At 33.7% G+C, this 15664-nt stretch overlaps 1 protein-coding gene across 1 annotated transcript in view; it reads right to left on the bottom strand.

Annotated features, from left to right (window-relative positions):
- LOC110099362 (serine/threonine-protein phosphatase BSL2 homolog) overlaps positions 1 to 15664 on the bottom strand; it is a 40626-nt gene that overhangs the window by 9548 nt on the left and 15414 nt on the right. The window contains exons 10-13 of the mRNA XM_020826481.2: positions 14609 to 14788; positions 6512 to 6749; positions 5927 to 6167; positions 5629 to 5799 (exon numbers count right to left, since the gene is read on the bottom strand). Of these exons, the coding sequence (XP_020682140.1) occupies positions 5629 to 5799; positions 5927 to 6167; positions 6512 to 6749; positions 14609 to 14788 (830 nt within the window). The remainder of the gene's footprint in view (positions 1 to 5628; positions 5800 to 5926; positions 6168 to 6511; positions 6750 to 14608; positions 14789 to 15664) is intronic.

Below are 15664 nucleotides of genomic sequence, written 5' to 3' on the forward strand. Positions count from 1 at the left end.
TTTGCCAGAGTATGATATAAAATACTAATCTTAATTAATGTATCCAACAACAACAACAACATCAAGCCTTTATCTCAATACATGGGGTAGCTACATGAATTTTTTTCTCCATTGTGTCCTATTAAGAGTCAAATTCTCATTTAAATCTTATAAAAAAGACTATTTCTAATACTTTCCAAGAAAGTTTCTATCTTTACCTTTCTTAACAAAGGTTGGATCTAATACATCTACTCTCTTAACTACATCATCAATGGCTAACACGTCATTTTAGGCGACTCTCTCTAATATTATCCGCCACTGAAGCTATTCAAATTTTTTCACGTATATTATCGTTTCACATTATGTCTCTAAGTGCAAAGCCACTCATCCACCAGAGCATCCTCATCTTTGCGACACTTAAACTTAATTTGATTCTTCTCTTTTAATAGCTAACATTTTGCGCCATAAAGCATTGCAGGTCTCACCATCATCTTATTTGAGGAGTACTTTTCTAGCAAACAACAGTCTGATGCATTCCTTCACTTCAACCATCTAACCTAAATTTTACTAATAATATCCCATCGTCACTTTGAACAAAAGACACATGATATCTAAAACTTCCACTCTTTTTAATGACTTGATCACCCAATGCACAATCCCACAACTAGATCTGTTACAATTAAATTTACACTTCATGTATTCAATGTTAGATCTACTAAAATAAAAACCTTCAGACCTTAAGGTTGACCTCCATAATTCAAGTTTTATTTCAACTTCCTCTCTAGTCTTATCGACAAGAAGAATATCTTCTGCAAAAAAATATAGATCACGGTACATCTTGCAAATGTCTAGTAAGAACATCCATGACTAAAGTAGAAAGATATGAGCTTAAAACTAAACTTTGATGTAATCCAATTGAAATAGGAAAATACTTGGTCAAACCACTTAGTGTTTGAACACAAGTAACAACTCTTGGATACATATTTTAATGACTTGAATATAAGCATTATTAGCTCATTTCTTTCCTAGAACTCTCCAAGGCACTTCTCTTGAAACTTTATCATATGCTTTCTCTAAATTAATAAATATGTAGATCCTCCTTACTCTCTTTATACTTCTCCATCAAGCCTCTTAACAAATGTATAGCTTCCATAGTAGATCTACCCGACATGAATTCAAACTGATTTTAAAAAACATTAGTATTACGTCATAACCTATGCACAATTACTCTCTCATAATTTTAATGTATGACACATTAACTTATTTCCTATATAATTTGCACATTCTTATGCATAACCTTCATTCTTAAAAATAAGAACCTACACACTCTTTCTTCACTCATCTGACATCTTTTTAATTTTTAAAATATATTAAAAAGTCTAGTAAGTCAAGAAATTCCTTGATCTCCTGAGCATTTCCGCACATCTATTTGAACATCATCAGGTCCCACTATTTTTTCACACTTCAAAATTTTAAAAGTCTCTTCAACTTCGATTTTATTAATATTACGATAAAAATAAAACTCTATTTTCATTTAGAATGCTAAGGTCACTAAAGTCAATCGTATTTTCATAATCATTATTGAAAATTTCAATAGTATTATCATAATCATTATTAAAAAATTTATCAAAATATCTCATCCACCTATATTAAATTTCTAAGAAAAAATACTTTTTATCTTCATCCTTAAATGCACTTCACTTAACTAGATCCTTACTTCGCCTATCTCTTTGTTTGGCTAACTTAGACATACATCTTTCGCACTCCTTAGTATCTAATGTATTATATAAATTATTAAAAGCTAAATTTTTTGCATGACATTTTTGTTTTTTTAAAGTCTCAACGAGCCTATCCATATCTTTTTAAATTTTCTAGGTTTTTTCATATAAACTAATTTTTAACATCAGAAATGCAGGTAAAGAAAATATTTTTTTCTAAGTGAATTATATTTAATATTAACAGTTACTTTATGTAAATATTAGAAGTAATATTACTGAATATCAAAATTAAATTAAATAACTTTAATTTGACCGGATTGGTGCTTGCAATAGATGTGATTATTGGAAATTCAATTATAGGTGTGGGCCCTCTCCCTTTTTTTCCACTAGGTTTCACGCATGCTAGAGATAAGAAGTGGTGGGTTTGGCTGTGTGAAGAAAATAACAGCTGTAGGAGAGGGGAATTAGAGTCGGGTGAGAGCAGATGTTTTAGATCGGCATGGTGCAGGGAGGAGATTGGCATAGTGCAGGGAGTAGATCAGCATAGTGAAGTAGAGGCTTTGATGTGGAATTAGGTGATAGCAGCTATATTAGGGAAAGAGAAAATCTACAAGCGACTAAGCATTGTAATTCGGCAATTTCTTATCTGTAGTGGAAATAAGGGCTGCTGTGAGCGAAGAGAGAATTTTCAGTGAAGTAAAAAGAAGAAGAAGGAATTGAGGTAAGCAATTTGTTTTCTCTATTTGTTTTATAGAATTCTAAATAGTAGTAAAAAGTTCTTAAGGAAGATTTTGCTCAAATGTAGGAATTATTTGGTATATGAGGAGGAGAGAAATTGGTTTCGAGGTAAATTGATATGTTAGTATAAGTTGATTTTATGCAATTTAATTGAATAATAAATTGTGAAAATTATAGAATTAAAGAGGTGAACTTTAGGTAATTTACAAACGAAGAAGGGCTCGAGGTGCCAGATTTGAAGAGACAACTCATCAAGGAGGTAAGTAATGCAATTTTAATTTAAAAAGCAAATATTGTTATTTTATACATGTACACTTGTAATTGATTGAATTAAAGAGAAACATGTGTTAACGTTAATGATTTCGTTAGGATATGTTCATAGCCAAGTAGTTAAGTATAAATAATCATATTTGAATTTGAATGGTTTACACTTAAAAAATTAGATATAAAATGAGTAAATAAATGTTTTCCTAATTAATCATATGTTTGAAAGAAAGCACTAAATTATGCAATGTTTATTTATTCTTTTATTGAAAGCAATATGGTAGATAGAATTCTTATATGAAAGCATGAAGCATGACAAAACAAATATAAGTTCTAAATTTTGAAGTCAAATGAATATCAAATTAGAAAAGGTTGTCTGTGAAAGGATATGATACATGCATAGCATGTGTGACAAAAGGGACTCTATGTAGTTCAATGGCGATAATATCGGGTTTATTTGGACTCAATTGAACATTCTTATGAAAGCTAACCATATGAAAAATGATAACCAGAACTTTAGAAAACTAATAATGATATTATGTACATGCTTCAAATAAAATAAAAGATAATCCTAAATATGATTTTTATGTTATTTTGCAAATATTTGTGAGTTGCTTCAGTTATGATTTCAATTATGTTATTCCACATAATCTTGCATTTAATTTCTTATTTAAATTGCAGAACTTTATGAGCTTCATAGCTCACCAGTTTTTATACTACTTGTTATTATAGGGAAATGCAAGGAAAAAGTTAAAGCAGATTAAACTCAAGTTAATGAATATTTAGGTTTTACTGTTTAGAGGTGTTTATGAGTCTTCATGTGAGGTATGTAACCTGTCAAAGTGTGGTGATGTATTTTGATTTTTTTAGTGGCTCTGTAATTATTTGTGTGATGCAATTGGGACTATTTAAATACTTTCGTTTATTCAGAAAATATATTATTCAATAGATGGATTTTCCATAAGTATTCAAAAGATTAAAAGTATTAGATATTGAAAATATTGACACTCTATTTTACTGATAGGTGTATAATGGGGTGAAAAATAAAACTTCTTATTTTTTATCTTTTCTTGCATATTTTGATTCCGCCACTAACTATTTATACTAATAGGAGTAAAAGTATTAGATGTTGAAAATATTGAATGTTATATTTTTTTGTGACACTCTATGTTACTGATAGGGTTATAATGGGGTGTTATACAATTTTTTAAATAAAACTTCTTATTTTTTATCTTTTCTTACATATTTTGATTCCACCACTAACTATTTATACTAATAGGAGCTTTTCCTTTTGATTATCTAAGCACATACTTTATTGCATTCTTCATATTACTGACTATTTTTTCACACAAAAATACAAAATATTAACATTTTTCATGAACTGAAATCTTTAGATCTTGAATTTACTCTCAAAAAAATTTTTATTAACATTTTTAAATGCCAACATCTAATTCTAGGACAACTTTTACTTTATTTTTTATATTTTACCCATTCATCATAAAGTTCAAAATTAATAAGTGATGTTTGGTGCATAAAATTTCACTTAGAATGATTTTACAGTCTTTGCAATCTAAACGATCTATTTTTCTTATAAGAAAATAATTAATCTGAGTTTTATTATGTCCGTTCTTATAAGTGATGAGATGTCCCTTTCTTTTCTTAAATTAAATATTAACAATTATAAAATCATGAATTAGAGCAAAATCTAATATAATTATATCACCTTCATTAGTCATTCCAAACCTATAACCACTATGAATGCTTTTAAAATCTTCTGACTCTCTCCAACATGTCCATTTAAATTTTCTCCTAAAAATAATTTCTTCAAGTGGTATCTTTGTATTAATTCTTTTAAATCATTCCAAAATTTTAAGCACTTATAATATTAATAATCTTGCATCCAAAATAAATTTTAAAACTATAATGCTATCTCCAATTCTATTAATTTCTACAATATTATCCTTCAAATTCTTAACTATAATCATGCATATACCATTTCTAATACAACTCCCATATGATTACCATAGTTAAATGCTAAGCTATCAATCTACTTAGACTTTTCTCCCACACATTTAGTTTACACATGTCCTTTTTAATTAATATATAATTAATTAAAATATTTTTTTGGGCCTGTTCGACTTGGAGGTCTTTTATTATATTATGATGTATGTTGTTGTTCTATTCTATGTTTTCAAGTAAATCAGATGACTATTTGGTAAAATTGTTAAGGTGGTTGTCTTGCATGCTGAAGGAGTTGCGGTTATTTGGCAGAAAATTTTTGTGGCACTGATATGAGTTATTTGGTTGATCAGAATAGATATTATTATTAATTCATACAATTAAAACAAAATATCCTACTCTTATAAATAGTTAAAACAATTAGTTGAACAAGTAAATATATAAGAAAATTAAAATAAATAAAGCACTTCTCTGGCAAAAACCTAAGCATCATTCTAAGGAAGCTGTTTTTCAGATTTACTATAACTGAATTTTTCCTCAAAGTTGCTTTCTAAACACCCGGAAACTACTTTCGTTCAACGAAGCAAAAACAAGCAATCTAAACTCCACCAAACGAAGCCCTATGTATGAAATAAAAAAGGTAAAATTCAAAAATGGACTTTTCTGGAAAACCGCCTAAATCACTGTTTTCACAAAAAAAAATGTTTTTTTATCTTACATGCCATTGTATTTTTGAATTTTTTTTCTCACAATATTAAGGCCCTTTTTTTGCTATTCAAGAGAGAGCAGAGATAAACAGTATAAAGATATGCCAAAAAGAGCCTTCATATTTTGTAACACGCCAAATTTTAGTCTTTCTATAAAAGTAACCGTGCATGATATTTAAACTAGAATCTCATCATCCGAACATCAAGATACCTGGTTCCGCGCAATTTCAAAATATTAATTTGTCAAGTGGAAATGTATTGACCTTTTTGGGTATAGTGTTAATTGACATTTGACGATCTAGTAACTTTCTAGCAGCAGTTGCATTCTCAGGAGTCCCATAGCTCACTCTCCTGCCTTCATTCTCAAATTGATCAATTGATAGTTGTCTGACCATACCGCCTAAAGCACCACCAGTTTCTGCAGCTATGACAACCTGTACAAGTTCACAAAACAAATTCCAACTTTATATTACCATAAGATAGAAGCAGTTAGTCAACATTCAACAAAAGAAATAACCTAAATTAGCATATTTGACCATTCTTAATAATAATAATACTGACAGCTCGGTGATGTAGCCGAATCCCAGGTAATGGGGTGTTGTTAGACAAAGCAGAATCTGATACTTTCATCAAGCTAGGAATTTGTTTCCCACTAGAAGTAGCCTCTGGACCACCATCACGGTCAGAAAACTGCTCAGCTTCACCATTCATTTGACGAGCCTTGGCAGCAGCCAAAGCAGCACTTATTGCCTCAGCCTCTGCTGCCGAGTTTTCAACCAAAGACTCTACACCTCTGCTCAATCTTCAGCAACAAAACCAATCCTTTGTCACATTTAACAATACCAAATATAGTTTGTATCAGGTATTGCACAGAAGGATCAACTAGCGTCAAAGGTGATAAGAGATCCAATGTTTATAGATGCAATTTAGAAAGAGGAAAACAATCAAGCTTCCAATTTCACCTTTGTTTGTCATCAAGAAAGGTCTTGATGGGCAATGTCAAGCATTTCGAATCAAGTTTTTGAAGAAATATAAAGTTGGTACGGGTTAGGTAATATAATCTAAGTTTATGCGCAAATTAGATCAAGGCAGTAAGCATGAGTTATGCATCAAAGTCCTAATTCAAGTACATCCTCGCTAGTATACCTTGGACCTTGAAGAATGGTAGTTTGAGCACTTGTATCAGTATACATGCCACCATTGACAACAGGATCAACTGGAGTACCAAGAACGACTCCACCATCAGGAGTTGCCTTAGGTACAGCCTGCCCTTCCTCTAGTCGTCCGTTTGCAGGTGCAGCAATTGCAGCAGCATGAGAAGCTGCAGTTGTTGTCTCAGCAGCAGCTCTATCTTCAGCAACCAGTAGATCATCAAGCAGCACACCTGAAGCACAAATATCAAAATGTAGACAAATTAATATAGTCAGAATTAGAATGATATCTTAAAATACTACAAATCATTATGGACCAATGCTCATTTTCAATATCTATAAAAATGATTGTAACAGAGGAAAAAAAAAAAAAAAAAAAAAACTTACATACAGCAAATTCCTTAACTAACAAACTTCTCAAGCTTCCACTACAGTCAGCTCCCATGACAATATGATATCAAGAGAATCCTTCTAAGATATTTCAGCAAGCCAAGACGCTCAAAAACAACCACAAATTGAAACAAATGAACAATTCATTATATACAGCATAGTTGTGCATTTGTTTTGCTGATAATGAGATGGATTTAAAAGCTATCTATGTTTAAGATAGACTGTCAAAGTCCATATCAATTAGTAAAAACCAGTCACTACATCAATGAGGTGCAGTGCAAAATAACTAAAAAATGGAAAAAACTATTTGATGGAGGACTATATGGTACTAATAACAAATGTCGTGAGGACCAGACAAGTAGGTAAATTATAGATGTTACAAATGATTATCATGCTTATGGTAGAGGAAAAAAATAGTATTGCTCTATCTCAATTAGGCTTGGCAGGGAGTTTAGGCCAGTAATAAATGGTGTAAAGATATACATTGGTCTTCTAGAAGATGCGTAAGTTCCCACCAAAGAGGTCAACGAAACATCATATTGTGACAGGTCATTTGTCCAACAAGCTACATCTATTAAAGTCCTTTATGACTATGGCAAGCTATATATGTGTGTGTGTCTATATATATATATATATAACAATTACTTTTTTATACAAGTAGCTTCAAGCTTCAAGAAACAATAAAATACGAGAACAGATAGTTATTCAGTTCAAGTTCAAAGCATTGTTTAATATTCATAGGAATAAAATGATGTGCCGGTTCAGGCCGGCCCAAGGGTCGGTTCAGCAATATTACAGGAGGCGGAATCCATCCGCCTCCCTTGGCTTGGCCAGCCCATAGGGTGGGCCCCACTCCTTGAGATTTGAAAATCAAACAAAGGGGGTGGTTTAGGCTTGGGAGGGAAAATTGATAGGAAATATTTTCTATTCAAAAGGATGAGGGGAATTAGAGAGTTTTTCATGTTTTGATTGATTGGAATTAGGGTTTCTTGGCGTTTGGGCTCTAGACTCTCTTGTCTAGAGATTTGGGAGAGAATATCCTCCTCTCGAATTGAGGATCATTTGTATCTTGTGCTTGTGTTTGTTTGGCTTTGTTTATCTTATTGTAATCATCGTTTTGGGGTTGATTTCGTCCAGATTTTGCATTATTCTCGACTCAATTTGGCCTTTGTTTATGCGACTCAAGCAGAATGAGGCGCAAGGGGAGGCGAATAGTTCGCATGGCTAAGTTTCCTTATGTCTGATTGTGTGAGGGTGGAAGCCAACATGAGTAAACCACTGATAGGCGAATGAAAGACACGGCGGCTGGGGCCTCACGAGGAAGAGCGGAGGCGAAAGGACAAAGATTCAGGAGGCACGGATTGAAAGCTCCATCCAAGTGTGACTTCAGAAATTGCAAGCAAGGTGGAAGACGCGGTTGACGACCTTGGCTCGGTGCTGACTATTCGAGGTTGTGTGTGAAGAAGCCAAAGGCAACGGGAGACTTGGCTTCGCTTGCTGGGGAAGACCTGGTCTGGCGTGCGATTTGCAAATGTGAGATCGAAGGAAGCCACGCCCACGTGAGATTGAAGGAGGTCGAAGTTAGCTCTGGCAGTGGGGTTAAGATTTCAAAGAGGAGGCTGACTTAGGGTAGATAATTCATCGAGAGATGAGTTCTCAAGAAGGGGAGTCTGATGTAGACAAAGGGGAGGGTCAACTCATGTCCAAAATAAATCAATTTTGGCCTCCCTCGAGTTTACAAGCTCAATCAAAATTGAGCTGAAATTTTAGCTCATTTATGAGCTGGTCTTCAGAGAACTAAAGGGAAGATTTAATTCCCAAAGTAAAAGAGTGAGTTTTGGAAATATCTGAGAGGTGAATACAGTAAGGGGAATTTCGGCCAAGTTCAGGTGAGGGGTCTTGAGTGCTTTCCAAGTTTGGGTAGGGAATAGGAAATAAATCTCTAGAATTTATTATATGGTGGGGCCGGCAGCTTGATGATGAGGGAGGAAATTGAGGAGACATTCAATGTTTACTTAAATTAAGGAATTAAATTTGGAATGAAAGATTTCATCCAATTTAATTTGAAATTTAAATAGGCTATGAATTAGGAAGTTGTCAAAAATAGGATTATAATTTAGGTAACTATTTTAAATTCAAATAGATTTGAATTTACTCATGAAAAGAGTTACCTAAAATATAAAAGACTATTCTAGGAAAGGTTTCAATTAATTCCTCATGAATTTGAAATTCAAAGGGGTCTATATTTAGAAACTTTCCTAAAATAGTTTCCTTCAATAAGGAAAGAAACTCTCAAATTTAAATTATTTGAAATTTGAAATTGGATCTCTCCAAATCAAGTGCATTTATTTATGGAAATTATTCAAACAAAGATTTGAATTTGGAGGGAGTTATGAAAGGGAGCCAATAAATCGGATTTTGAATTTAAATTTCAATTGAATGGAATTAAGCACTTTCCAAAAATGGTGGACTAAATTAGGAAAGAAATTTGAATTTCAAATTTTAAACAATTTGAATTTCAAATTAAGCCCTAATGTCATGCACCCCAAATTAGGAAATCCAAGGAGAGAGGGGAAAGGATGAGGCCGGTGGCTAGAGAGCCATGGCCGGCGGTTTGGAGGAATTTTTGGATGGGTGGCCGGTGGCTTTTGGTGAGCTCGGTATGGAGCTTGGACCGTGAAGTTGAGGGACGAAGAAAAGATGACAAAACAAATGATAGAAGATAAAACGAAAGATGCAAAGAGAAAACCACGAACCCGGCCGTCTCCAAGGTTGGTGGGTGATACGATTGCCCTTCTCCAAGGGACTTCACATCACGAGCCCGGACCCATCCTGCGGCTGGTGACAACTTCGATTCCTTCCCATAGGAATCTCACTCTCGTCCTCTCTCAAGAACACAAGTGTGGAACACAAAATTTTCATATCCAATTAACCATCCTATTAAAATAGCTAGAGGCCCTATATATAGGCCACAACATGAGAAAATAAAAAATTACAAAATTGCCCCTTAGGCCACAACACTCAAATAAATTAACCTAGGGGTAAAATAGGAAATAATATAAAATAGAAACTAAAATGCAGAAAATAATTCATAAATGACAACTTAAATCAGAGCCGTCGATTTACGACGCCTCCTGTGATAGATGCGCCAGATTTTCGTGCCGATGTCTGCATCAGGATCATTTGTATCTTGTGCTTGTGTTTGTTTGGCTTTGTTTATCTTATTGTAATCAATCATTTTGGGGTTGATTTCGTCCAGATTTTGCATTATTATCGACTCAATTTGGCCTTTGTTTATGCGACTCAAGCATAATCAGGCGCAGGGGGAGGCGAATAGTTCGCCTGGCTAAGTTTCCTTACGTCTGATTGCGTGAGGGTGAAAGCCAACATGAGTAAACCACTGATAGGCGAATGAAAGATACGGCGGCTGGGGCCTCATGAGGAAGAGCGGAGGCGAAAGGACAAAGGTTCAGGAGGTGAGGATTGGAAGTTCCGTCCAAGTTTGACTTCAGATATTGCAAGCAAGGTGGAAGACGCGGTTGACGGCGTTGGCTCGGTGCTGACTATTCGAGGTTGTGTGTGAAGAAGCCAAAGGCAATGGGAAACTTGGCTTCGCTTGCTGGGGAAGACCTGGTCTGGCGTGCGGTTTGCAAATGTGAGATCGAAGGAAGCCACGCCCACGTGAGATTGAAGGAGGCTGAAGTTAGCTCTGGCATTGGGGTCAAGATTTCAAAGAGGAGGCCGACTTAGGGTAGCGAATTGAAGGCTATTCCATGTCGGGCTTGCAAACATGAGCCAAAAAACGAACAAGAATTCTCTTTGCCGATAACTGATTGTAAGTGAGCGTGAACCTTTCTTTCATTTGTTTCTTCCCTTTTCTACACGTATGAGGCAGCAGTTGTCTGTAGAATGTGTGAGGCGTGGGCCCGATGCATATTTTAGCCCTTGCCAATTTTAATATTAATTGTTGTTAGGTACAGAATTGTTAATAGAAGTTTTATTCCAAAGAATATTAAACAGTGCTTTGAACCTTAATTAAAACTTGAACTAAACAACTGTTTGTCATCATATTTTATTGTTTCTTGAAGCTTGAAGCTACTTCCATAAACAAATATATATATTATATATAGCTTATCGTAGTCATAAAAGACCTTAATAGTTGTAGCTTGTTGGTCACAATATGATGCTTTGTTGACCTCTTTGGTGGGAACTCACACATCTTCTAGAAGAGCAATGTATATATTTACACCATTCATTGCATGCGTAAATTCCTTGCCAAGCCTAATTGAGATAGAACAATATTATTTTCTTCCTCTACTATAAGCATGATAATCATTTGTAACATCTATAATTTACCTACTTGTCTAGTCCTCACGACATTTGTTTTTAGTACCATATAGTCCTTCAGCAAATAGTTCTTTCCATTTTTTAGTCCTTTTGCACTTCACCAACATGAAACCTTCTTCTCCATTAGATCCTGTTAAAGATCAACTTCTAATCTAAATCTAATAAAGAAAGATCATTTATCATATTTTCTAACCAAATCTTTTTAGGTCTACCTCTACTTTTCTTAATATAAGTCAAATCTAATACATTTACTTTTCTAACCGGGTCATCAGAATGCCGCCATTTTATGTGACCAAACCATCTAAGGCGACTCTCTCTAATCTTATCTTCCACTGGAGCTACTCCAACCTTTTCACGTATATGCTCCTTTCATATATTGTCTTTAAAAGTAAAACCATAGATCCACCTAAGCATCCTCATCTCTGCAACACTTAACTTAATATTATGCATTCCTCCACTTCAACCATCCAACTTGAATTATACTAATAATTTCCTCATATATTTCACCATCACTCTGAACAATAAACCTAAGATATCTAAAATGTGTGCTATTATTAATGACTTGATCACTCAAAATCATAATCCCCCCAATAGATCTATTATTACTAAAATTACATTTCATGTATTATGTTTTAGATCTACTCAAATAAAAGCCATTAGACTCTAAGGTGGACCTCCATAATTCAAGTTTACCTTTAACTCCCTCTCTACTCATATCAACAAGAAGAATATAATCAGCAAAAAGCATACACTAGGGTACAACCTCTTGCAAATTTCTATAGAGAACATCCATGACTAAAGCAAAAAGATATGGGCTTAAGGCTGATCCTTGATGTAATCCAACTGAAATAGGAAAATACTTAGTCAAACCACCTTATATTTGAACACAAGTAACAGCTCATGCATATATATCCTTAATGACTTGAATATAAGCACAATTAACCTATTTCTTATGTAGAACTCTCCATAGCACTTATATTAGAACTTTATCAAATGCTTTCTTTAAATCAATAAAAGTCATATGTAGATCCTCCTTATTCTCTCTATACTTTCATCAAACCTCTGAATAAATGTATAGCTTCCATAGTAGACCTACCTGGCATGAATTCAATTTGATTTTGAGAAACATTAGTGTCATGCTGCAACCTATGCTCCATAACTTTCTCCCACAGTTTTAAATTATGACACATTAACTTAGTTCTTCTATAATTCGCATATCTTGTGCATCACCTTTATTCTTAAAAATAAGAATCAACACACTCATTCTCTACTCATCTAACATCTTTTTAGTCTTCAAAATAATATTAAAAAGTTTAGTGAGCTAAAAATTCCTTCATCTCCTAAGCATTTCCACACTATTGGAATATCATCATGTCCAACAGCTTTTTCATACTTCATTTTCTTTAAAGCCTCTTTAACTTCAGTTTTACTAATATACCGATAAAAACAAAAATCTTTATTTTCATTTAGAGTGCTAAGGTCACTAAAGTCAATTGCATTATCATAATCTTCAATAAAAGTTTAGCAAAATATTTCATCCACCTTTGTTGAATATCCTTTTTTAATAAATGCATTTTTTTATATTCATCCTAAATACACTTCACTTGAACGAAATCCTTACTACTCATATCTATTTGTTTGGCTTACTTATACATATATCTTTGATGTAGACAAAGGGGGGGTCAACTCATGTCCAAAATAAATCAATTTTGGCCTCCCTCGAGTTTACAAGCTCAATCAAAATTGAGCTGAAATTTTAGCTCATTTATGAGCTGGTCTTTAGTTCACTTATTGAACTAAGGGTTAGCTCATTATTAGCTAACATTTTAGTTCATATTTATCTTTTATTAAAAATTATTTCTATAGTTTTTTATTATTTTTATTTATGATGTCTCTTGGGTTCCAAAAAGGGCTTTTGGAATCCCAACAAAAAGTTGTTTCGTTTTCCCATGCCGTGGCTCCTTGGCTTCCACCATGGGCTGCTGTTTTCCGTGCCTTTGCCCCCTTGGATTTCCAGCCGGCTGCTGGTTTTCCGAGCCTGGGAGTTTTCCCATGGCTTTGGCGCCTTGGTTCCGTGCGGCCTCCTTGGCTCCCGTAGTTGCTCCTTCGGTTCCTGGGCTTGGGCTATTTTTTCGTGAAAAGCAATAGGGTTTTATGGTTTGTGATGTTTGGAATTCCAATGAGAATTCAATGTTTGTGTCTTTTGGTATTCCCCTTTCATACCTATAAATATGAGGGGCTTGTAAAGTTTTAAGATGATATATGAAATGTTATTTTTGGAAAAGCTATAACCTACGGGTTTGCTTGGAAAAGCTTGCGAGTTTTGTCCGTCTTCTTTCTCATCCCCTCCGGAAATCTTGCGAGCTCTTTCCAACCTTTCTTCTCGTCTTCTAATCTCTTTCGTCTCTCCGCAAGTGCCACTCCACATGTATCCTTCTTCTAATTGTGAAGCAATTTTAGGGTATCATTTTGTTTGCTAGTTGTTTAAATTTTAAAGAGTTGTAAGTTTTTTATTTCTAAGTTTATTTTAGGTTTGAAATGTAAGAGTTTGTTCTAATATCTCTAAGTGATTCCCTTCTATCTTGGTGCTTCGCAACCTCTTCTTTTGTGGGTTCAAGAGATATAGGCTCCCCTATATTTTTTGCCCGCATCAATCTTTCAACATCCTTAGTATCTAATCTATTATATAAATCATTAAAAGCTAAAATCTTTACATTACAAATTGCTTTCTTAGGCTCCTTACGGGCCTCTTTATATATTTCCTAATTATCAGAGTTTTTATAGCTAAATCAATTTTTATAACAAATCTTCTTATTTTTTATCTTTTCTTGCACATTTTAATTCCACCACCAACTATTTTTAGTATTACTAGCTTTTCCCTTTGATACTTCAAGCACATCTTTTGCAACATTCTTAATATCACTAATTACTTTTTCTCATATAACATTAGTTTCTTCATGCAAAAAAGAACTTCATTCCTAGGTTAAACCAAATCAAGTCAAATTTAAGGAATCGAGAGGTTAAGTAGACAACGAAAAGATTAATCACTCAACCATTTGAATAAGAAACAGTTTAGATGCTGATAAATTTAAAAAAAAACACAAGTAAACAATAAATCTGCAACTTAAAACATGTGTGATGAACTTTGAATACCTAGCATCGTAAAAGAAAAAGAAATAGCAAGCTGAAATAAAAATGTAGAGTAGCCACTTGCTTAAGGATAAAAATCAGAATGAGGAAGATGATGGGCAGTTCAAAAAACAGAGCCAAAAAAACTGCAATATGAAACAAATAATTTTCCATGCTACAAATCTGGAGCCAAATTTAAGCTACTCTAAGAATGTTTTGCTCGTACCGCCGCGCAATCCTCCATAAATAAAAATCATATCACCAACTGCAGCAGCTGCATGCCTGCATCTTCGCGTAAGCTCAACTAAAGCATCTCCACCAGCTGTATCAGCACTATATTTTCCTGTTCTAGGACTAGTTACAACTGATTTTGTATCACACCAAACTCCAGCAGCAGTGTCCAGCACTGTAGCAAGGAAGAATATAAAGAATTTATAAAATTCCATCTAGAATCTCCATGATGACTAGCATTATTACAAGAAAATAGATAATGAAAAATAATGAGGAAAGGTCCTTTGATTAAAAAAGTTCCACGAAAACAGAAAGGTAACTAGGGAAAGTCATCCATCTATAAAACACTACATGGAGATGACATAATCAAGTTTTGTGAATACAAAAATTCATACCAAGAAGGGTTGTAATAAATAAAACTTTCAAAATATAAGATGGTTATTCCAAGCCCAGCAAGACTACCAACCAACTTACCATAAAGCAAAAGTTACACCATATATTAAGCATAGAAATACGTAGGGAGAATGAAATTCAAATAGCTCTCTCCTACAGAAGAAGATTGAAAATGTTGTATATGAAGATGCCTACTGTTTCTGGTCAACTAGGAATTTGAAGTTAAATGAGAAGCAAGAAAGAAATCAAATGGAACAGCTTCTAGCACTTATAGTGTTTCTACACTTCTCGCTATAGCTCAAGAAAACTTTGCATAACTTAAATTTAATGCTTTAAACCATACACATCTGCTTTTTTTTAGAAGAGGATATTCTACAAATGTGGATGAGATATTTTGCTAAGCTTTTCAATGAAGATTGTGAGAATACGATTGACTTTATTGACCTTAGTACTCTAAATGAAAATATATATTTTTTATTTTTATCGGTGTACTAGTAAAACTGAAGTTAGAGAGGCTTTAAAGAAAATGAAGTGTGGAAAAACTATTAGACCTGATGATATTCTAATAGAGATATAGAAATGCTTAGGAGAATGAAGGAATTTCTTGACTTACTAAACGTTTTAATTTTATTTTGAAGACTTAAAAGATGTCAGATGA

The sequence above is a fragment of the Dendrobium catenatum genome, unplaced genomic scaffold (assembly GCF_001605985.2).
Source record: "Dendrobium catenatum unplaced genomic scaffold, ASM160598v2 original_scaffold_125012, whole genome shotgun sequence".
In the NCBI taxonomy this organism is placed as follows: domain Eukaryota; kingdom Viridiplantae; phylum Streptophyta; class Magnoliopsida; order Asparagales; family Orchidaceae; genus Dendrobium; species Dendrobium catenatum.